The sequence below is a fragment of the Heterodontus francisci genome, chromosome 1 (assembly GCF_036365525.1).
Source record: "Heterodontus francisci isolate sHetFra1 chromosome 1, sHetFra1.hap1, whole genome shotgun sequence".
In the NCBI taxonomy this organism is placed as follows: domain Eukaryota; kingdom Metazoa; phylum Chordata; class Chondrichthyes; order Heterodontiformes; family Heterodontidae; genus Heterodontus; species Heterodontus francisci.
The window spans coordinates 223,100,510-223,123,094 of NC_090371.1; the positions used below are offsets into that span (position 1 = coordinate 223,100,510).

The window sequence follows — 22,585 nt, forward strand, 5'->3', positions numbered from 1 at the left end:
CAAACTCACCAATATCTTCATCTGTTCGATTTCGAGGATCTTTTCGAAGGCAGTCTCTGACAATGTCCCTGATTATTAGTGGTTCCGAAGGTCCCTTAATATCCTCCACATCATTATTTGTCGTGTCCTCAACAGTCTCTGACAGTCCACTCGGGTCCATGTCCCCAGCTTCACTCGAGACAACCTTCCAGAAGTCACATGTCGGCCAGACCAGATAAGGACAGCAGATCTCCATCCCTAAAGGACAATAGTGAACCAAATGTTACAATTCTATATACAGATCATTGCCTCCACAATATAACAATAGCGAGACTCTCAAAATACCTTCAATAATTGATCCATTCTTTCAAATTTAGACCAGGTTGTCAATATCCATTTCACACAAACTCACCAATATCCTTATCTGTTTGATTTATAGGATCTTTTTGGTGGCCATCTCTGACAATGTCCCTGATTATTAGTGGTTCCGAGGGTCCCTTAATGTCTTCCACCTCATTATTTGTTGTGTCCACTACAGTCTCTGACAGTCCACTCAGGCCCATGTCCCCAGCTTCACTCGGGGCGACCTTCGAGGAGTCACATGTCGGCCAGACCAGATAAGGACAGCAGATCTCCTTCCCTAAAGGACATTAGTGAACCAGATGTTATAATTCTATGTGCAGATCATTGCCTCCACAATACAACAATAGAGAGAGTCTCAAAACACCTTCAATAATTTATCTGTTCTTTCAAATTTATATCTGGTTTCCAATCTCCATTTCACACAAACTCACCAATATCCTTATCTGTTTGATTTATAGGATCTTTTTGGTGGCCATCTCTGACAATGTCCCTGATTCTTAGTGGTTCCGAGGGTCCCTTAATGTCTTCCACCTCATTATTTGTTGTGTCCACTACAGTCTCTGACAGTCCACTCGGGCCCATGTCCCCAGCTTCACTCGGGGCGACCTTCGAGGAGTCACATGTTGGCCAGACCAGATAAGGACAGCAGAACGCCTTCCCTAAAGGACATTAGTGAACCAGGTGTTATAATTCAATGTACAGATCATTGCCTCCACAATATAACAATACAGAGACTCTCAAAATGCTTTAAATAATTTATCTGTTCATTCAAATTTAGATCTGGTTGCCTATTCTCAATTTCACACAAACTCACCAATATCCTTATCTGTTTGATTTATAGGATCTTTTCCGTGGCCATCTCTGACAATGTCCCTGATTCTTAGTGGTTCCGAGGGTCCCTTAATGTCTTCCACCTCATTATTTGTTGTGTCCACTACAGTCTCTGACAGTCCACTCGGGCCCATGTCCCCAGCTTCACTCGGGGCGACCTTCGAGGAGTCACATGTTGGCCAGACCAGATAAGGACAGCAGATCTCCTTCCCTAAAGGATATTAGTGAACCAGATGTTATAATACTATGTACAGATCATTGCCTCCACAATATAACAATAGAAACAGTCTCAAAACACCTTCAATAATTTATCTGTTCTTTCAAATTTATATCTGGTTTCCAATCTCAATTTCACACAAACTCACCAATATCCTTATCTGTTTGATTTATAGGATCTTTTTGGTGGCCATCTCTGACAATGTCCCTGATTATTAGTGGTTCCGAGGGTCCCTTAATGTCTTCCACCTCATTATTTGTTGTGTCCACTACAGTCTCTGACAGTCCACTCGGGCCCATGTCCCCAGCTTCACTCGGGGCGACCTTCGAGGAGTCACATGTTGGCCAGACCAGATAAGGACAGCAGATCTCCTTCCCTAAAGGATATTAGTGAACCAGATGTTATAATTCTATGTACAGATCATTGCCTCCACAATATAACAATACAGAGACTCTCAAAATGCTTTAAATAATTTATCTGTTCATTCAAATTTAGATCTGGTTGCCTATTCTCTATTTCACACAAACTCACCAATGTCCTCATCTGTTCTATTTCTAGGATCTTTTCGGAGGCCGTCTTTAACAATGTCCCTGATTATTAGTGGTTCCGAGGGTTCCTTAATGTCCTCCACATCACTGTTTTTTGCGTCCACTACATACTCTGACAGTCCACTTGGGCCCATGTCCCCAGCTTCACTCGGGACGACCTTCGAAATAAGACAAACACACAAGATGACCATGATTAGCAATAATAAGATACACAGGGACAGAAATCTGCTGCATCATTTTATTGGTATGGCAGCCTATCTTTTTAAATCCAATTCCTTGTCCTTTCTTCATATCCCTTAATGCTATTACTTTCCAAATAGCTATTCTTCTTTTAAACTCCTCAATTGATTTTGCATCTATGGTGCAATGTTTTCCACAATCTCATGACCAGCTGGTTAATGTTTTTCCCCGGTTCACTTATATCATCTTTGCTCAAATTTAAGGTCCTTTTCTTTGTTCTGGATTCTCCTACTAAAGGGAAATCATTTCCGATCCAACTATCGATTCTCTTCATTATTTTAAACAAGATCTTTTAATGTACTCATCTGTTCGATTTATAGGATCTTTTCGGAGGCTGTCTCTCACTTTTAATGTGCTCAACACCAGGAAATACTTCGACTCTCATTATAAGTACTCCCTTCATGTAGGTATTGTCATACACTGGGTTAAATTCCTAATTCATAAAAACTCAACATTTTATAAGTATCTGATTAGAATTAGATTAAAAAGATTTATTATCCAAAAATCATGACAATTCATCTCAGGGGAGATTTTTCTGGAATATAAACAGAAAATTCTGGAAATACTCAGCAGCTCAGGCAGCATCTGTAGTGAGAGAAACAGAGTTAACATTTCAGGCGGATGGCCTCTCCTCAGAACACAGAACAGTTCTGACAAAATAAGTGTTTTTTTTTAATACTAGGCTTTGATAAGGAAGAAAAATGAATAAATTGGTCTGACTCTTCTGCTGTGAAATTACACAAAATTAAATACATCTATCCTTAACTCAAAGTTACTTCATACAAATTTTCCAGGCACAAAATGTCCTGTGCAGTTTCATTTGCAATGCTTAACTCAAATTACTGGATACATTAATTCAAGCAAAAACAGCTGGAGTAGACAGTATAAATAGGATAAAATGTAAACATATAATTTTTCTTTATATTTTGTGGATCTTTGAACTTGGGATGTTTTACTAGGATCAAGTTGTTTGCGTTATCGTTGATCTGTCACAGCATTGCTCATGGGAAGTGGGAAGGGATATTCAATGAGGAGTATTACATGGTGTATTATAGACGGTATTGCCATGGTAATATAGTTCAGGCGTTCTCAAACGGGAGTCTGCGCCCTCCCAGGAGTCTGCATGGCTTCCAATCTCCACTGCCCAGATAATTTAAAATAAATTTAATGCAGATCCCTGAAGGTGACTGTATCCAGGGCACAGAGCTTTACGTTCAGCCCCCAAGTCACCACTTGACACCAGCATGATATCACTTTAGCCCCTGGTCCTGGCTTCACAGAGCATGTAAGGAACCGGATAACGCCACTTGGTTCCAGAGGTTCTTAGCCATCGGATCCAGTGTTATTGTATCAAGGAGACTGTGCCCAGTCTCGCATGCGCAGTGCGCTCAGTTAGATTAAAATGGACAAGAAGAGAAGAGAAGAGACAGCTGTTACGTCCATCAATGGCATTGGTCTCATCAGAACTCTATCAGCACTAGTGACAGTCTGATGACCTCACAAAGACAATCTACTGACCTCACTTATTTCCTTAGTTACCACTTATTGGTCATCTGCTAAAATATTGTGTAACCAGGGTAACACGCACCATGGAAACACCAGCAGCATTTTATGAAGAGGAAAGGTGTCATCATGATCAGTTTGACCAATCAGAATAACAGCTCCAAGTTAGAAGAAAGCGAGCCCAACCAATAATGAGTAACTCCAATAATTCAGGAGTTTTCAAATGGGGTTTACGGTCCCCAAAGTGTCTCTGGCGAGTTTCAAAAGTGGCGGGGCCCACGCCCGGGATTCACTCCAGGGAGTCGCCGTAATATTTAGTGCGGCTTCTCATTTACATGGAGGGGGCAGAACGCCCGCCCCAATGACGTGGAGGGGGCGGGCACTCCGTCCCTGGCAACGGGGTCTGGTGCCACTGCACAGGCACTGGCGCCATGTTTAAAGAGCTTCCAGTCCTTACAGTTAATTTACATGTTTAAGGTAACAGTCACTAAAAAATTAATTTAGAAAATGTAATAAATGATTCAAGCCCCTCTCCCACCTACCAATGATTAAAGACTTTATTGATTGCCCTCTCCCCCAAAAAAACTGAACTTCTGAACGTGACCTTCCCCCCCGAACCTTATTCACTTTCACCTTCAACCCCTTCCCAACATCCCATCCACCAATCGCAAGAGTTTTCCCCGCTCCCGCTCTTGTCCTGAAAACGTAACTCCTCCCCCCTCCCCAGCAGTTTTCCGGCAATCGGACGGAATATCAGAGTGGGACAGCCGTCGCGACGAGGTATTAATTCATTCATTAACATTTATTTCCATTTTGAAATGAGGTTCCAGTCACCATGTGTCGGGGGGGCCGTCACGAGGCCTCGCCTCTACTGGTAATATGGGGCGGGACCTTCCTGCCGTCAAGGCCTGTGGCGGCCTCTCCCGAAGGTATCTTCCAAGATGTCGGGGGCTGGTAAAATCCAGTCCTGTGTAAAGATTTCAAGGGCTCCCTGTCTCCACTGCCCAGACAATTAAAAGTAAATTTAATCCCGACCCCCAAAGGTTACTGTATCCAAGGCACAGAGTATTACCTTCCAGCCCCAGGTTCCCGATTGACACCAGCACGGTTTCAGTTTAACCCCCGGTTCTGGCCTCGCACAGCATGTGAGGAACCGGAAAACGACACTTGGTTCCCGAGGCTTTTGGTTATCGGTCGTGTGGGATGTTGTCACGTACACGTCATCCACTTTCACCAGACTCATTTTTCTCAGCTCAATAGTAGCAAACAAGAAGAGGAGAGACAACTGGTACGGCCGTCAATGGCAGCAGTCTCATCAAAACTCTGTCAGCGCCAATGACAGTCTGCTGACCTCACAAAGACAGTCTGATGACATCAAAGTAACAGTTTGATGACATCACAAAGATAATCTTCTGACCTCACAAAGATAATCTTCTGACCTCACTGACTTCCTTAGTTACCACTTATTGTTTATCTGCTAAAATATTATGTAACCAGGGTAACATGCACCATGGAAACACCAGCAGCATTTTATGAAGAGGAGAACTGTCATCGTGGTCAGTTTGACTAATCTGAATAACTGCTCCAAATTAGAAGAAAGCAAGGCCAACCAATAATGAGCAACTCCATTGCTTTTTGCTTCTGAGGTCACCCTGCCCATGTTATAAAAATTCTACGAAGCCCCTGCAACACAACACAAGTACTTTTTCAGCATAAAAATTCGTTATACAATTAAACATTTATTTTAACTTCATGTAACTGGAAGATTGATTGCATAATCTCCAGTGCATTACTGAAGGAATGCTGCATTGAGAATGGTTGGAAAGCTTTAGTGTCCTGCCAACAGAGGAGATTCACCAGAATGTTGCCTGGGCTGAAACATTTCAGCTATGAAGAGAGACTGGACAGGCTAGGATTGTTTTCCTTAGACTAGAGAAGGCTGAGAGGGGACCTGATTGAGGTTTACAAATTATCAGGGGCATAGATAGGGTAGATAGGAAGAAATCTTTTCCCTTAGTGGAGGTGTCAATAACCAGGGGGCATAGAATTAAGGTAAGGGGCAGGATGTTTAGAGGGGATTTGAGGAAAAAGTTTTTCCCCCAGAGGGTGGTTGAAATCTGGAACGCACTGCCTGAAAGGGTGGTAGAGGCAGGAACCCTCACAACATTTAAGAAGTATTTAGATGAGCACTTGAAACGCCATAGCATTCAAGGCTACCGGCAAAGTGCTGGAAAATTGGATTAGAATAGATAGGTGCTTGATGGCCAGCACGGACACGATGGGCCAAAGGGCCTGTTTCTGTGTTGTGTAACTCTTTGACTCTATAACAGGGTGAAGGCGGGCTTAAAAAAAGTCTCCTTAAAATGCACTATTGGACACATTTGTGTCACAGAATTAAGAGATGACCTTCTTTACAGATAATCAGTTTGGTGAATTTCACTGTACTGCTGTTTCGGGTTTGATCAATGTAAGGTAATAGGAAATTCAGAAAATAATCTTGAGATAATGCATCAGTGTTGAGGCATTCAACAAGTTTTGTCATGAATGTGAAAAAAATCCCAAAATGCTTGTGATGCAACTATGAATGGGAGAAACTAATTCTGATATACATGCAGTAGTTAAATCAATTTATGACAGAGATGATTCAAAACTCAAGCATGTTTTAGCCCGACCTCGTTTCCTCAATACCTGGAAATTAGATGCAATTGTGTTTTTTCTACCACCATCAAGTCAGAGACAAATTATCACAGGATATGACCTGAACCACGCACTAAACCCCAGCATTACAGGTACCCACTGAAGTGAGTAGGTGTAAAGATCTCTCTTGTTACTGTTGGTTATTTATTATACATTGGCTGCTGTTCCTTACCGAATGAATGAAGGAAATATATTTCCTTTTGATGCCACTGTTGATAGCCTCAATGTTCTCCCTGTTAGCCCAGTTCTGATGTACCTCTCCGTGCTCCGAATTGCTGGGCCCTGATGTCTGGAGCATAAGGTCATAAGACCATGAGAAATAGGAGCAGGAGTAGGCCATTCGGGCCCTCGAGCCTGCTTCACCATTCAGTAAAATCATGGCTGATGTGATGTGGTCTTTACTCCACTTTCCTGCCTACCCCCTATAATACTTGACTCCCTTGTAGATCAAAAATCTGGCTAACTCCCAGCCTCCACTGCTCTTTGGGGAAGAGAATTCCGAAGATTAACAACCTGCTGATCGAAAAAAATTCCTTCTCATCTCCATCTTAATAGGGAGACCCCTTGCTTTGAAACTGTGTCCCCTTGATCTAGATTCCCCCACGGTGGGCGGCGAGGTGAGGGGGAGCCATCCTCTCCGCATCTACCCTGTCAAGCTCCATCAAAATCTTATAAGTTTCAATAAGATCACCTCTCATTCTTCTCAACTCCAATGAGTATTGGACCAACCTGCTCAACCTTTCCTCATACGACAAACCCCTCATCTCAGGACTCGGCCTAGTGAACCTTCTCTGAACTGCGTCCAATGCAAGTATATCACTTGTTATGACCAGGTGAGGATGGGTCACAAGCTCCTCTCTTGTCCTTTCTCTTATTTGCCACAGCAGGGTTTATTCCATTATTAAAAATGGTTGTGCTTACCAGTTCAGTGAGTGTTTTACCTTTTCCCTTTGTTGTGATTGCAAAAGAATCGATAGGACAGGTTTTCTTGAGTTTAAACAAGAAAGAGGTGAGTTTATTATACTTTACAATCTAAATAAAATGATTAAAAAAAGACGCTACACATTCACACAAGCACTCACATGAGAATCACACACACACCCACAAATAGGTTACAGAGTGAGGAGGAATAGATTTGTGGTTGGATTAGAGTCCAGAACAAATAAAAATTAGTACACAGTCTTTGGTTTGGGTGATTCCATTATTTTCTGGCTGGAGTTGTGTTCTTGAAGTCTTCGGCTGGTAGATGTGCATTTTGTGGCTGGCCCACCTGGCTCAGGGTTTTCTTGGAGGCGGACTTGTAGGTGGTTCTCTTCTTGGTGTCTTTGAATTGGATCTAGCAACCGGAAGCTAGGCTTTGCACACACCACCAGGCCTTCTGGAGAGAGAACGCCCTTCTGACTTCTGCACAGTTTGAGTCACTGGCTTGTCTGCCTTATTTACGGGAAACTCTCAACTTTCACAGAAATGGACAGACAGTCACATGATTGCCTCAGTGCATTCTCGGGTACCTTCTACCAAGATTCAAGTTTAGGAATTTCAATCTCTTAGGCCTCAGGATGCCAATATTTACCCATGGAGAGGTTTTCCCCTTTAATGTTAATGTTCCAGGAAGGCTTTAAAGGTCCTGCGAATGAAAGAAATCTCAGGTAGATCAATCAATAGAGCAAGCCATTATAATGTGTCTCCTCTTTGATGCAAATTGGGGTGGCCATCTTGGCTGCCAGTTATTTTAATCATTAACTGTAGGTTTCCAGATTTTTTTATTTATTTCAAGTTTAATGTAAGTTTCCAACCAATGAAATAAAATTCCTCATTTGGCATAGCAGCTTTTCTTGACACCTCTGCACCACATGGAATGAAATGCGATGATAGGAACATTTCATTACAAAGTTGTGGGAATAAAAGAGAACACACATTCACTCTCAAAGTCTTACTTCTCAAATTCACACATTAATCTTAGAATTGCTGGAGATGGCATTGTCTGCAACAGCTATTGTTTTGACCGTGGCGGGAGAAGTGCACTGTCTTTCCTAGTTCCACTTCTCCACAGGTCATAACATATAGCGAAACCGAACAGCAAGTCAGAACCTCCTCACCCTCATAAATCATGACATGTCACTTCTCGGTAAACATCTCACCCAAGTTGTTTATTGAGCTAAGGCAAATGACTTCCAGTAAAGGTTGTTTTTAAACAAGACCTCAAGTGTCCCTTGTTCATCTCTTTAAAAAAACAAAGTCCAACGTCTATGGAATTACTTCAGTTCTCATATGAATCCATCTCCATAATTCTAACACATGAATCCTTAAACAAAAATTGAAGCAGCTTCATAACTGCATCCTTCGAAGAATGAAATGCCATTGAAGATGAAAAAGCACATTTACACACTCATTCTCGTTTACTCTTTATCTGTAGCTAATACCATTCTGCTTTGTACCATCTTTGCACTCAGATAACTCAAAAGAAGTTTTAAATCCTAGACAAAGCACCTGCAATTACATTATGTTTCCCTGCAATATGGATAATCTTTAAGTGATAAAGCTGCAATAGTAAACTCCATTGGAATAGTCTGGCATTCTGGTTTTTGAATTTTTCCACAAAGGCTAGTGGGTTATGATTAGTACATACCAATGCCTCTGTAGTCATGGTGGACATATATTTCAAAATGTTTAAGAGCTAGTAATAAGACCAAAGTTTTGTTTTCCACTGTTGAATATTTTCTTTCAGTGTTGATTTCGAATTTTGGAAAAATATCCCACTGGCCTTTCTATGCCCGATTCATTGTCTTGTAACACGACTGCACTGACCCCCAGGTCACGATTGCTACCCTAAAGGTTTAATGAAATATGGAGCAGCCGACACTGTTTCATTAATCAAAATGGCTTTCAGCCTCTCAAAAGATATTTGGCACTTCATTGATCACACTACCTTGGTTTTCTTTTATTGTAGCAATTCTATCAGTGGAGCAGCTATAGCAGTAAAATTTGGGACAAACATGCAGTATAAACCTCACAACCCCCCAAACCGCATATTTCTTGCTCAGTCTTCGGGGTAGGGAACTCCACCAATGCTCGTACTTTTGCCGTTCTTGGCAACACTTGTCCTTGCCCTACTATATACCCAAGGTAGCTTACCCACACTTTTGTAAATTCACTTTTGGCAAGGTTTATCTCTAAATCATCCAATTGTAACTTTCTAAATAGAGCTTCTAATTGTTCCAAGTGGTTCTTCCAAGTGTCACTGTACACCAGCATATCACCAAGGTAAACCAGACAGTTAGGAGCAGTGGCTACCACATGGTTCATTAGTTGCGGAAAAGTGGCTGGGGCATTTTATATCCTGAATGGCATCACTCGGCACTGGGAAAGACTGTCTGATGTGACAAAGGTCACTATTTCTTTAGCTTAGAGTGTTAAAGGATCCTGCCAGTATCCCTTTAACAGATCTATTTTTGTAAGAAATGTGGCACTGCTCACTCTGTCAATACAGTCTTCCAAGTGAGGAATTGGGTAGGAGTCTCTCTTTGTTACTGCATTAACTTTTCTGTAGTCTCTGCAGAGTCGAGTTGAACCATCAAGTTTAAGTAACAATACTACTGGTGAACTCCAGCTGCTTTGAATGGGTTCAATCAGGTGGTTTTCCAGCATGTATTGGATTTCTGCTTTTACGTGGGCCTGTTTCTCTGGACTTAAGCAATAAGGATGCTGTTTAATCGGAAAGGATTCCCCTACATCCACATCATGTATGGCTAAGGTTGTACATCCTGGTTTGCCCCTACAGAACCCTTTAAATGCTGTGAGTAGCCTTGTTAGGTTTTCTCATTGTTCTGCAACTACATTTGAAAGCAGAGTGTCCAATCTTCCTAACAATTCAGTATGAGCTAAATGGACAGTAGGAGGTTCAATTTGAGAATTGTCTAAGCCTCCTTCTGCCTCATCCTCACTTTCACTTTCATCCTTCACTGCCCCAACTACCTGGTATACCTGTGCTTGCTTATTCTCCTTCCGGTGATCATATTATTTCAGCATATTGATATGACAGAGCTGATTCTTTTACCCACGATTTAGATTTTAGATTTTTTAGATTTAGAGATACAGCACTGAAACAGGCCCTTCGCCCCACCGAGTCTGTGCCGACCATTAACCACCCATTTATACTAATCCTACACTAATCCCATATTCCTACCCCATCCTCACCTGTCCCTATATTCCCCTACTACCTACACTAATGGCAATTTATAATGGCCAATTCACCTATCAACCTGCAAGTCTTTTGGCTGTGGGAGGAAACCGGAGCACCCGGAGGAAACCCACGCAAACTCCACACAGGCAGTACCCAGAATTGAACCCGGGTCGCTGGAGCTGTGAGGCTGCGGTGCTAACCACTGCGCCACTGTGCCGCCCCAAACGATCTGGGGTGTCAATCAAATAATTTACCTTACCAATTCTTTTGGCCACTTTATGTGGACCACTGCACTGTGGTTTCAGTAGTTCACCCTGAAAAAGGTAGTAATACTAACACCTCATCCCCTGGTTGAAATGTTCGGGTCTTGGCATGCTTGTCTGCCCATTTCTTCATGGTTGTTTGAGAAGCTTTCAGGTGATCCTGAGGCACTTTGCAGGCTCTCGTGAGCTGCTCCCAGAACACGGATACATAAGCTAACCCAGAAGATTCTTCCCTCTGTTCTGAAAATTTTTCTTTAATTAGTTTTGGAGGACCTCTTACCTCATGTCCATAAACGAAATCAAAAGGACTAAAACCGGTAGACTCATTAGGTGAATCCCTAGTGGCAAACAAAAGAAATTCTAGCCCTTTGTCCCAAACATGGGGATATTCATGACAGTCTGCCCTTATCATCGTTTTCAGGGTATGATGTTACCATTCTAAAGCCCCTTGTGTCTGTAGGTGGTATGCTGAAGAATTTAACTGCATTATATCCAAATTATTCATAAATTCCTGGAAAATTTTAGACATAAAATTGGAACCTTGTTCACGTCCCCCGAACTCACAGCAGCTTTTGTATTTAGCATTACAGCTGCAGTCAGAGCTACAGCCTGATCTGTCGTACTCTCGTTCAGGGCTCCTTTCTCTGCATTGGCCTTGTGCACCCCAATGAATCCCATGGATTTAACCCACAACTTTCAGCTTTCTGGACAAAGATGTCCCACCTTGTGGTAATGGTAAATCTTAGGCTTTCGGACCTCACTTCTATGCTCAGCATCTTCCTTTCTGGCCTGAAGAGGAGAACCCTGGGTGTTCCCAGCTGTCCCTTCTTGTCCTCGGCTACTTGCCTTCCTTTCACCCTCCCACCTTCTATCCTTCTCAGGTTTGTGGGGGTGATGGACAAAGGGTTTGGTTTGTAAACAAGCTCATAATCATCAGTGACCTCAGCTGCCTGTCTGGTTGTTGAAACCTTCTGGTTCTCTACATGGGTTCTTACCAATGGAGGAAGTGAATTTTTAAATTCTTCCAGGAGAATTATTTTTCTAACATTCCCTATGTTGCCTCTAGCTTTAGAGCCTGCATCCAACGATCAAAGTTAATTTGCTTTACCCTCTCAAATTCTGTATAGGTCTGCCCAGGCTGTCTCCGGAGGTTCCGAAATTTCTGCCGGTAAGCTTCAGGGACTAACTCATCAGCAGCGAGAATATACTTTTTGGATTCTCATAATCTGCAGAAGCCTCTTCAGAAAGCATGGCATAAACTTCATGAGCTCTGTCCAACCTGCTTTGCTTAAGCAGTGTCCAGCTTTCCTTCAGTCAGTTCATCTGTCTGACTACCTTTTCAAAAGAAATGAAAAATACCTCTACATCCCTTTCCTCAAACTTCAGGAGGGCTTGCCCAAATTTATAGAGCTCTCCACTGGGTGCTGGGCTGGAGTCAGCTCTTTCCTCACCAGAATTTTCCTTGGAGTCAAGATCACTATTTTTCTTAGTTCCAGCATTTTTAATTCAATTTCCCTCCCTTCTCTCTCTTCCCTTTTCCTCAAGTTCAAGTTTCTTCATTGTCAATTCTCTTTCAAGCTCTAGGTTTTTTTTCATTTCCAATTGCTACTGAATCCTGGCTAATTCAACTGAACTGCCATCTGGATTGCCTTTTTCTTCTTCCAATTTCAAATGCTGTGCTATTACTTCAATTATGTCTGCTTTCATCGCTCTTGGTTTTAACTCCAACTCCAGTTTTGCTGCCAATGCTATTAGCTTAACCATGGTTAAGTTTCTCAAATCACTCAGGGATAAGTCCTCCGTCTCCAGAAAGGTCGTAGCAACTGACAAAGATATTTGGTAGTGTAAACTTTACTCCAATGCACAAGAAACTGTTTTTCTTCCTTTTCCCTTTTCAATTATTATTTCTATACTTACAATTGCATGTCATCAGCTTTGGGTTATCCCGCACAGAGCTCCCTATTACCTGTTACGACTGAGGACAGAGGAGTGCACTGACTTTTCGAGTTCCATTTCTCCACGGGTCACTATATATATTTAAATGTTCACCCAGTTATCAACACAATCAATCACATACTGTACTCTTTATCTCCGAAAAAAATACATCAACCAGTTTTCTTTAATAAACAACAAAATTATCAGTTTATTGTAAACAACACTTATTCAGTAATGAAGAAAAGTATGTAGACACAGATTGAAATATGAAAGTTCCCTTTTTACCTTAGCCTCACGCCACACACACACACACACACACACACACACACTCTAACCGAAAAATACATTTTCTCTGTAGAGCTCTTTTACAAAAGAAAAACACAAAAAGAGAATACTTTGGCCAAATACTTGTTAATTCTTGATGAAAATGGATATGTCCAGTCCCAAAATGACATATAGTCCGGCACACGACAACACATAGATGGGTCACAGGGATCTTTTCTGGAGCAGTTATTTTCAGGCAGCGCAAGAATTAAGCTGGTAACCTTTCCAAGAGCTCCTCAGGCAAAACGCAGCATTGCACAGAGACAAAAGTAAGGAGGCAAGCTGACTGTTTCTTGGCTGGTTGATCTCCAACTGCTTTCAAACACATTCCACACCCCAAGTGAATCAAAACAATATCTCAGAAGCATAACCAAACAGAAAGCAGAACCTCCTGACCCTCATAAAGTGTGACATGTCACTTCTCCGTAAGCATTTCCCCCAAGTCACCAAGGTTTCTGTTTATGGAGCTTAAGGCATGTGACTTCCGGTAAAGGTTGTTTTCAAACAAGACCTCAAGTTTCCTTCCGGTGACCTCTTCTAAAAACAAAGTCCAACATCTATGGAATTACTTCAGTCCTGCAATGAATACATCTCCACAATTCTAACACAAGAATCCTCAAAAACAAAATTACAAAATAGAAGCATAACATTATTCTGGTTTAATTTTTTGAGCTTTGTTGTCACCCTTCGTTTGGATGAGGTACCATGAAGAAATTTGTGTTGTGTGTTATCAAATGCCTTAGTGTTAAGGGATCAGATGGGGAAGAATTTGTTAAGTGTGTCCAGGATAGTTTTCTGAAGCAGTATGTGGATAGCCCGACTACAGAAGGGGCTACACTCGACCTCCTCTTAGGAAATGAGGATGGGCAGGTGGTTGATGTGTCAGTGGGGGAGCACTTTGGGACCAGTGATCATAACTCTATTAGCTTCAAGATAGTTATGGAAAAGGATAGGACTGGTCCTCAGGTTGAAGTCCTAAATTGGGGGAAGGCTAATTTCGATTGCATCAGACAGGAACTCTCAAAAGTTGAATGCGAGAGGCTGTTTACAGATAAAGGGATGTCTGGCAAGTGGGCGGCTTTTAAAAGTGAGATAGGAAGAGTTCAGGACCAGAATGTTCCTGTTAGATGGAAGGGCAAGGCTGGCAAGGTTAGGGAACCATGTTTGACGAGGGATATTGAGGGTCTGGTCAGGACAAAGAAGGAGGCATATGTCAGGTATAGGCAGCTGGGATCGAGCGAGTCCCTCGAGGAGTATAGGGGATGTAGGGCTACACTTAAGAAGGAAATTAGGAGGGCAAAAAGGGGCCATGAGATTTCCCTGGCAGATAAGATAAAGGAGAATCCTAAAAGATTCTATAAGTATATTAAGAGTAAAAGGGTAGCTAGGGAGAGAGTAGGTCCCCTTAAGGATCAGTGTGGCAATCTATGTGTGGAGCCACAGGAAATGGGCGAGGTCTTAAATGAATATTTCTCCGTATTTACCATGGAGAAGGTCATGGAAGCTAGTGAGTTCAAGGGAGGGAACACCGAAATCCTGGAGCATATCAACATTACAAAGGAGGAGGTGTTGGAGGTTTTGAAGTGCATTAAGGTGGATAAATCCCCAGGTCCTGACCAGGTGTATCCTAGGATGCTATGGGAAGCAAGGGAGGAGATTGCTGGGGCCCTGGCAGAGATTTTTGTTATCAACGTTAGCCACGGGTGAGGTACCGGAAGACTGGAGGATACCTAATGTGCCTTACATCAGTGGTGCGAAAGTTACTGGAAGGGATTCTGAGAGACAGGATTTATATGCATCTGGAAAGGCATGGTCTGATTAGGGATAGTCAGCATGGCTTTGTGCGTGGGAAATCATGTCTCACGAATTTGATTGAGTTTTTTGAGGAGGTAACCAAGAGGACCGACGAGGGCAGGGCGATGGACATTGTCTACATGGACTTTAGCAAGGCCTTTGACAAGGTCCCGCATGGTAGGCTGGTCCAGAAGGTTGGAACACATGGGATCCAGGGTGAGCTAGCAAATTGGATACAAAATTGGCTTGGTGATAGGAGGCAGAGGGTGGTAGTGGAGGGTTGTTTTTCAGATTGGAGGCCGGTGACCAGTGGTGTGCCACAGGGATCAGTGCTGGGCCCTCTGTTGTTTGTCATATATATTAATGACTTGGATGTGAATGTAAGGGGCATGATTAGTAAGTTTGCAGATGACACCAAAATTGGTGGTATAGTGGACAGTGAAGAAGGTTGTCGAAGGTTACAACAGGATATAGATCAACCGGGAAAGTGGGCAAGGGATTGGCAAATGGAATTTAATGCAGACAAGTGTGAAGTGATGCATTTTGGGAAGTTAAATCAGGGCAGGGCATATACAGTGAATGGCAGGGCCCTGGGGATTGTTGTTGAGCAGAGAGACCTTGGGGTGCAAGTACATAGTTCCCTGAAAGTGGCAACACAGGTAGACAGGGTGGTGAAGAAGGCGTATGGCATGCTTGCCTTCATTGGCCGAGGCATTGAGTACAAGAGTTGGGACGTCGTGTTACAGTTGTACATGACGTTGGTTAGGCCACATTTGGAGTACTGTGTGCAGTTCTGGTCACCGCACTACAAGAAAGATGTGATTAAGCTAGAGTGGGTGCAGAAAAGATTCACAAGGATGTTGCCTGGTTTGGAGGGCTTGAGTTATAAATAAAGATTGGATAGGCTGGGTCTGTTTTCCCTGGAGCGAAGGAGGCTGAGAGGGGACATGATAGAGGTATATAAAATTATGAGAGGTATAGATAGGGTAGATAGCCAGAGTCTGTTTCCCATGGTAGGGGTGACTAAAACTAGAGGGCATAGAATTAAGGTGAGAGGGAGGAGGTTTAAAGGGGAATCAAAGGGGTAACCTTTTCACACAAAGAATAGTGGGTATCTGGAATGAGCTGCCTGAGGAAGTGGTGGAAGCAGGAACAGTAGCAACATTTAAGAGGCATCTGGACAGGTACTTGAATGAGCAAGGCATAAAGAGATATGGAATTAATGCAGGCAGATGGGATTAGTATAGATAGGCATTATGGTCGGTATGGACACGGTGGGCCGAAGGGCCTGTTTCTATGCTGTACGTCTCTGTGACTCTAAATGGGGTTAATGTTTGTCTAGCATTGATTTGTGGTACTCTGGGAATGTTCATCTCAATAAACATGTGGTTGTTGGTGAAGCTTGGGGTATGCAAATATCCATTACTGCTAAAGGCAAGTTTTCCTGTATGTACAAGCTTTAACCCTTCAATTGCTGTTTCTGCAATACATGGTTACAGCAACTTGATAATTTTTCTCACTCCAGTGTCATTGGGCAATAAATTGTTTTTTAGCCCCTGTGAGTTGACTGAGATTTCCTCTGGGTTTGTTGAGTTCTGAATTTAAATTGTTGGGTTAGATTAGCTTTGGGTTTGGGACACAATCATTGGGATCTTCAATGGGTAGATCCACACTGACCGCACTTTTAGTTTTATGGTGAGTTATACAAGTGTTGTTTACTTTAGGGCATTTTTCCTTCCCTTTTCCCTTCACTGTGGGGAGGGTCTCTTCGCTAATCTGCCCCATGTCCTTTGGAACATTACTGATCGCGGATGTCTACCCAGCTTTCACTGCACTCCCCTGTGGCACGTCAACCAGGTGAGGCGTCTCACTCACTTTTGTCTTCCTTTTTGGGAACTTTCCTTGTCACTGCAAACTTCTGTAAATGCTGCAGTTAAAGAGGAGAGTGGGGTGTCCAAATTTTTAACATTTCAGTGTTGGTTACCCGGACAGTAGGGGATTCAATTTGGGAATCCTCCACGTCCTCCTCTAACATGTCCTCACTGCCCTTTTCATCCCCCTTCCTTCCTGCCTGTCTGACAGACCTGTGCTTGCCTGTCCTCTTCCCGTTTGTGACACTGTTTCAAAATGTTAATGTGGCAGAGCCTTTGTTTTTGCCTTCCGTCTGGGTTATCAATTAAATAATTTACCTGGCTATTCCTTTTTGCCACTTTGGGGACCAAAGAAATGGCTGACCAACTAAATGCATACTTTGGTTCTGTCCTCACAAAGGAGGACACAAATATCATACCAGAAATGTTGGGGAGCACAGGGTTTAGTGAGAGAGAGGAACTGAAAGAAATCAGTATTAGTAGAGAAATGGTGCTGGGGAAATTGATGGGACTGAAAGCTGATAAATCCCCAGGTCCTGATAATCTACATCCCAGAATACTTAAGGAAGTGGCCCAAGAAATAGTGGATGCATTGGTGGTCATCTTCCAAGATTCTATAGACTCTGGAACAGTTCCTACAGATTGGAGGGTAGCTCATGTAACCCCACTATTTAAAAAGGGAGGTGGAGAGAAAGCAGGGAATTATAGACCAGTCAGCCTGACATCGGCAGTGGGGAAAATTCTACAGCCCATTATCAAAGATTTTATAGCAGAGCACTTAGAGAACAGTGGTAGAATCGGACAGAGTCAGTATGGATTTACGAAAAGGAAATCATGCTTCACAAATCTACTAGAATTCTTCGAGGATGTAACTCGTAGAGTTGATGAGGGGGAGCCAGTGGATGTGGTTTATTTGGACTTTCAGAAGGCTTTCGACAAAGTCCCACATAAGAGATTAGCATGTAAAATTAAAGCGCATGGGATTGGGGGCAGTGTATTGCGATGGATAGAAAATTGGTTGGCAGACAGGAAACAAAGAGTAGGAATAAATGAGTCGTTTTCCGAATGGCAGGCAGTGACTAGTGGGGTACCGCAGGGATCAGTGCTCGGACCCCAGCTATTCACAATATATATTAATGATTTAGATGAGGGAACTAAATGTAATATCTCCAAATTTGCAGATGACACAAAACTGGGTGGGAGGGTGAGTTGTGAGGAGGATGCAGAGAGGCTTCAGGGTGATTTGGACAAGTTGAGTGAGTGGGTAAATGCATGGAAGATACAGTATAATGTGGATAAATGTGAGGTTATCCACTTTGGTGTCTAGAGGCTTCTGTATGACCCCCCTTGGGAATGTCATGCTCTTCTCCCCCTATCTTGTTTACACCAGTGATGACCCTGGTGTGAGGAACTGCTTCACTGTCTCTTCTGAGAGAGGAAGGAAAACAGTCTCTCTGTGGGTAATAAAAACAAGAAATGCTGGAAATACTCAGCAGGTCAGGCAGCATCTGTGGAGAGAGAAACAGAGTCAACGTTTCAGGTCAGTGACCCTTCATCATAGAAACATAGACAATAGGAGCAGGAGTAGGCCATTCAGCCCTTCGAGCCTGCTCCGTCATTCAATACGATCATGGCTGATCATCCAACTCAGTAACCTGTTCCCGCTTTCGTCACATACCCTTTGATCCCTTTCGACCCAAGAGCGAGATCTAACTCCTTCTTGAAAACATACAATGTTTTGGCCTCAGCTGCTTTCTGTGGTAGCGAATTCCACAGGTTCACCACTCTCTGGGTGAAGAAATCTCCTCATCTCAGTGCTGAAAGGTTTACCCCGTATCCTTAGACTATGACCCCACCATCGGGAACATCCTTCCTGCATCTACCCTGTCAAGTCCTGTTAGAATTTTATATGTTTCTATGAGATCCCCCCTCACTCTTCTGAACTCCAGCGAATATGATCCCAACCGACTCAATCACTCCTCATACGTCAGTCCCGCCATCCCAGGAATCAGTCTGGTAAACCTTCGCTGCACTCCCTCTATAGCAAGAACATCCTTCCTCAGATAAGGAGACCAAAACTGCACACAATATTCCAGGTGTGGCCTCACCAAGGCCCTGTATAATTGCAGCAAGACATCCCAGCCCCTGTACTCGAATCCTCTTGCTATGAAGGCCTACATTTGTCTTCACCAATCTTTTTCTCTTCACATACCTATAGAAACTTTTCCAGTCAGTTTTTCTGTTCCCCGCAAGCTTCCTCTTGTACTCTATTTTCCCCTTCTTAATCAATCCCTTTGCCCTCCTTTGCTGAATTCTAAACTGCTCCCAATCCTCAGGTCTGTTGTTTTTCCTGGAAAATTTATCTGCCTCTTCCTTGGATCTAATGCTATCTCTAATTTCCCTTGTAAGCCATGGTTTGGCTACCTTTCCCGTTTTACTTTTGCGCCGGACAGGAATAAACAACTGTTGCAGTTCATCCATGCGCTCTTTAAATGTTTGCCATTGCCTATCCACTGTCATCCATTTGAGTAACATTTTCCAAACCGTCATTGCCAACTCACGCCTCATACCTTCGTAGTTTCCTTTTCTAAGATTCAGGACCCTTGTCTCAGAATCAACTACGTCACTCTCCATCTTGACAAAGAATTCTATCATATTATGGTTGCTCGTCAGAACTGGCAAAACTGACATTAGAAATGTAAAAGGTTTTCAGCAAATAAAGCGGGGGTGGGGCAAGAGATAACAAAAGAGGTGTTGATAGGACAAGGTCACAGAGAATAACTGACCAGAAGGTCATGGAACAAAGGCAAACGATGTGTTAATGATGTGCTGAAAGACAAAGCGTTTGTACAGAGAGGGTGTTAATGGACAGAAAAATGAACAGCCCTGGTCCCAAGCACAAACATGAAAAAAAACAGTGGGTAGGCACAGTAGAACCAAACTAAACAGACCAAAATAAAATAAACCAATAGAAAAGAAAAATGAAAAAAGTAACTCAGTGTTCAGTCCGGCAGGCTGTCGTGTGCTTAATTGGTAAATGAGATGCTGTTCCTCGAGCTTGCATTGATGTTCACTGGAACAAACTCTTGCGGAGTTTGCAAGTTCTCCCTGTGTCTGTGTGGGTTTTCGCCGGGTGCTCCGGTTTCCTCCCACATCCAAAGACTTGCAGGTGGTAGGTAAATTGGCTGTTGTAAATTGCCCCTGGTGTAGGGAGGTGATAGGGAATATGGGATTACTGTAGGGTTAGTATAAATGGGTGGTTGCTGGTCGGCCCAGACTTGGTGGGCCGAAGGGCCTGTTTCAGTGCTGTATCTGTAAAAAAAAAGTATGGGCCCCTGAACTGGGTTTTCGGGGGTTCACCCTGAATTGGGAGTAGTACTAATACATAGGGCTGGATTTTAAAGTCCCTGCGCCGTTGGGAATGGTGGCGGTGGGTGGGGGGGGTGGGGGGGGTGTGGGTGACGGCAACGAAGATCAGTGCGGCGGAGGCCCGTCACCAACCCCAATGGAGACTGACCCCATGCCGATGTTGGCGGCAGTGGCAAGGCCTCGTGGCAGCTGCCCCGCCACTCAGCGACAGGACCCCCACTTTAGTATGTAAACTAATTTACATATCTGATTTAATGAGGCACCGGTCACCTCCTAAATCGCCGCACAGATCTTCATTCGGGCGGCCGACAATGCTGCAACTTCAAATCACCATTCGGGGACACGTGGTACGACACATTTGGGAATGGGGGAGGAGAATTGTTTCTCTTTGCGGGAGGGGGGTACTGGGGTTAAAACACTGTGGATTGGGTGGGGGGTGGCGGTGGTGTTGGGAAGAGGTAAAGGGCAAAGGTGCCGAACTTTGGCGAGGGGGAGGTGGGGGGAAAGGTCAAATTTTAAATATCTGTATTCCGAGAAGGAAAAGGGTAGGAATGTTGAGATTTGCTATGGGGAGGGGCTTGGGGGAGGGAGGGTGGGAGAGTGCATGTTAAGTTTATTTCATTTAGTTTTAGTAAATTTAAACTTACCTGACCCTTTAAATTTTAAATGTGCTTTGAGGGCTGTCAGCCCTTTAAAATGGCATCGCACCTGCGCATTGGCGCCGAATGCCGTTGCCTACGATGGCTCGCCCACCTCACCAGGTCATCGCAGGGGTCGGGTGCCACAGCCATGCAAATGAACTGCCGTGTTTGAAATCGCAGTGTCACCATGATGTGACGCCCGTGTGCACGGGCCGCATTTTTTTACTTTGGATTCTTAAATTGCGGCCCATGGTCTCCAGGCTGAAATTTTCTGGCCTTGGCATGTTTATCTGCCTGCCTTTTCATAGCTGTTGGGGAGGCTTTTAGGTATTCCTGATCCACTGCACAGGCTCTCATGAGCCGTTCCCGGAACATGGAAATGTAGTCTAACATGAATGACTCATCCCTGTGTCCCAAAAACCTCTCCTTGATCAGTTTAAGAGGACCTTTCATCTCGTGTCCATAAACTAATTCAAAGGAACTAAAGTGAGTGGACTCGTTGGATGAGTTGGTGGCAACCAGGAGAAATCACAGCCCTTTGTCCTAGTCATGGGGGTACTCGTAGCAGTATGCCATGATCATTGTCTTTAGGGTCTGGTGGTACCATTCTAAAATTTCTTGTGACTGTTGGCAGTCGGCTGAGGACTTTAGCTGGGTTATGCCCAGCTTACCCATGACTTTTTGAAAGATCCCAGACGTGAAATTCATGTCCTGATCAGTCTGAAACTTGGCAGGCAGCCCATATTGGGTAAAGAATTGAGTTAGCCCCTCCACAACTACCTTGACAGAGATAGTTTTCAGGGGAATGGCCTCTGGGAACCAGGCAGCCACATCATTATGGTGAGAAGATACTGAAGCCCCCTTTTGTTTTCGGCAGGGTCCAACACAATCCACCAGGTGAAAGGTTCCCCAAAAGGAATTAGGGATGCAAGTTTCATTGCAGGTTGATGCTTCCCCACAACTTGGCACGTCTGGCAAGTTTTACAGAACTCCACCACATCTTTGTGGAGTTTCGACCAGTCAAAATGTTGTCTTATGCCAGTTTGCTTTTTTTGTACACCGACATATCCAACCATTGGAACTTTATGGGCTATTTGTAACATTTCCTTACAGTACCTCAGCTGCACCACTATTTGTTGAACAACTGTCCATTCTTCATCCACAGGTCTGTGAGGAGGTCTCTACTTTCTCATCAGTACCTCATTCTTTAAGTAGTAGCACTCTGGGACTCCCTCTGCTTCAGCTTCGGTCTGGCCAGTCTGTGCTAACTTCTTTAATACTGGGTCAGCTTGCTGAGTCTCAACTAGGGAAGATCTGTTTAACCCATCCTTTGGGTCCTCTCACTTCCCAAAGGTTTCAGATAACCAGACAGTAGGGTCATCTGTCTGCAGTGCCAGTTCAGCCTCCTCTGATGGAGCTTGTCTGCCCATGGACTGAGTCACCACACAGTCAGGGAAAATCCCAGGAACCTTCTCCTGCAACTGTTCTGTCGCCCTGACCTCTTTTGGTCTCTCTTAAACTACTGGGGAAGCTACCACCTTTGTCCCCGCCAGACCATTACCCAGGAGCAGGTAGACCCTATCCACTGGTAGACTAGGGACAATTCCTATGTTACCGGTCCTGAAACTAGCTCACACTCTAGGTGTACCCAATATAAAGGTGTGGGCCTACACCGCCCTCCAATACCATTCACTAACACTTTAACATTCACTGCACTCTCTGGATGAAAGTTCATGCCTTTTCCCAGCAGAAAGGATTGGGTGGTCCTTGAATTCCTCAGTATGAATATGGGCTTCCTTGCCTCACTTGAGGGTGTGGGGTCACTTT

At 43.7% G+C, this 22,585-nt stretch overlaps 2 protein-coding genes across 2 annotated transcripts in view; both read right to left on the minus strand.

Annotated features, from left to right (window-relative positions):
* LOC137371350 (rap guanine nucleotide exchange factor 2-like) overlaps positions 1-169 on the minus strand; it is a 150,597-nt gene extending 150,428 nt beyond the window's left edge. Inside the window, exon 1 of the mRNA XM_068033846.1 lies at positions 10-169. Within this exon, the coding sequence (XP_067889947.1) occupies positions 10-160 (151 nt within the window). The 5' untranslated portion in view covers positions 161-169. The remainder of the gene's footprint in view (positions 1-9) is intronic.
* Positions 170-2,047: 1,878 nt separating this feature from the next.
* The window catches only part of LOC137356024 (rap guanine nucleotide exchange factor 2-like), a 206,706-nt gene continuing 186,168 nt past the window's right edge, over positions 2,048-22,585 (minus strand). The window contains exon 18 of the mRNA XM_068021775.1: positions 2,048-2,096. Coding sequence (XP_067877876.1) covers positions 2,083-2,096 — 14 coding nt within the window. The 3' untranslated portion in view covers positions 2,048-2,082. The remainder of the gene's footprint in view (positions 2,097-22,585) is intronic.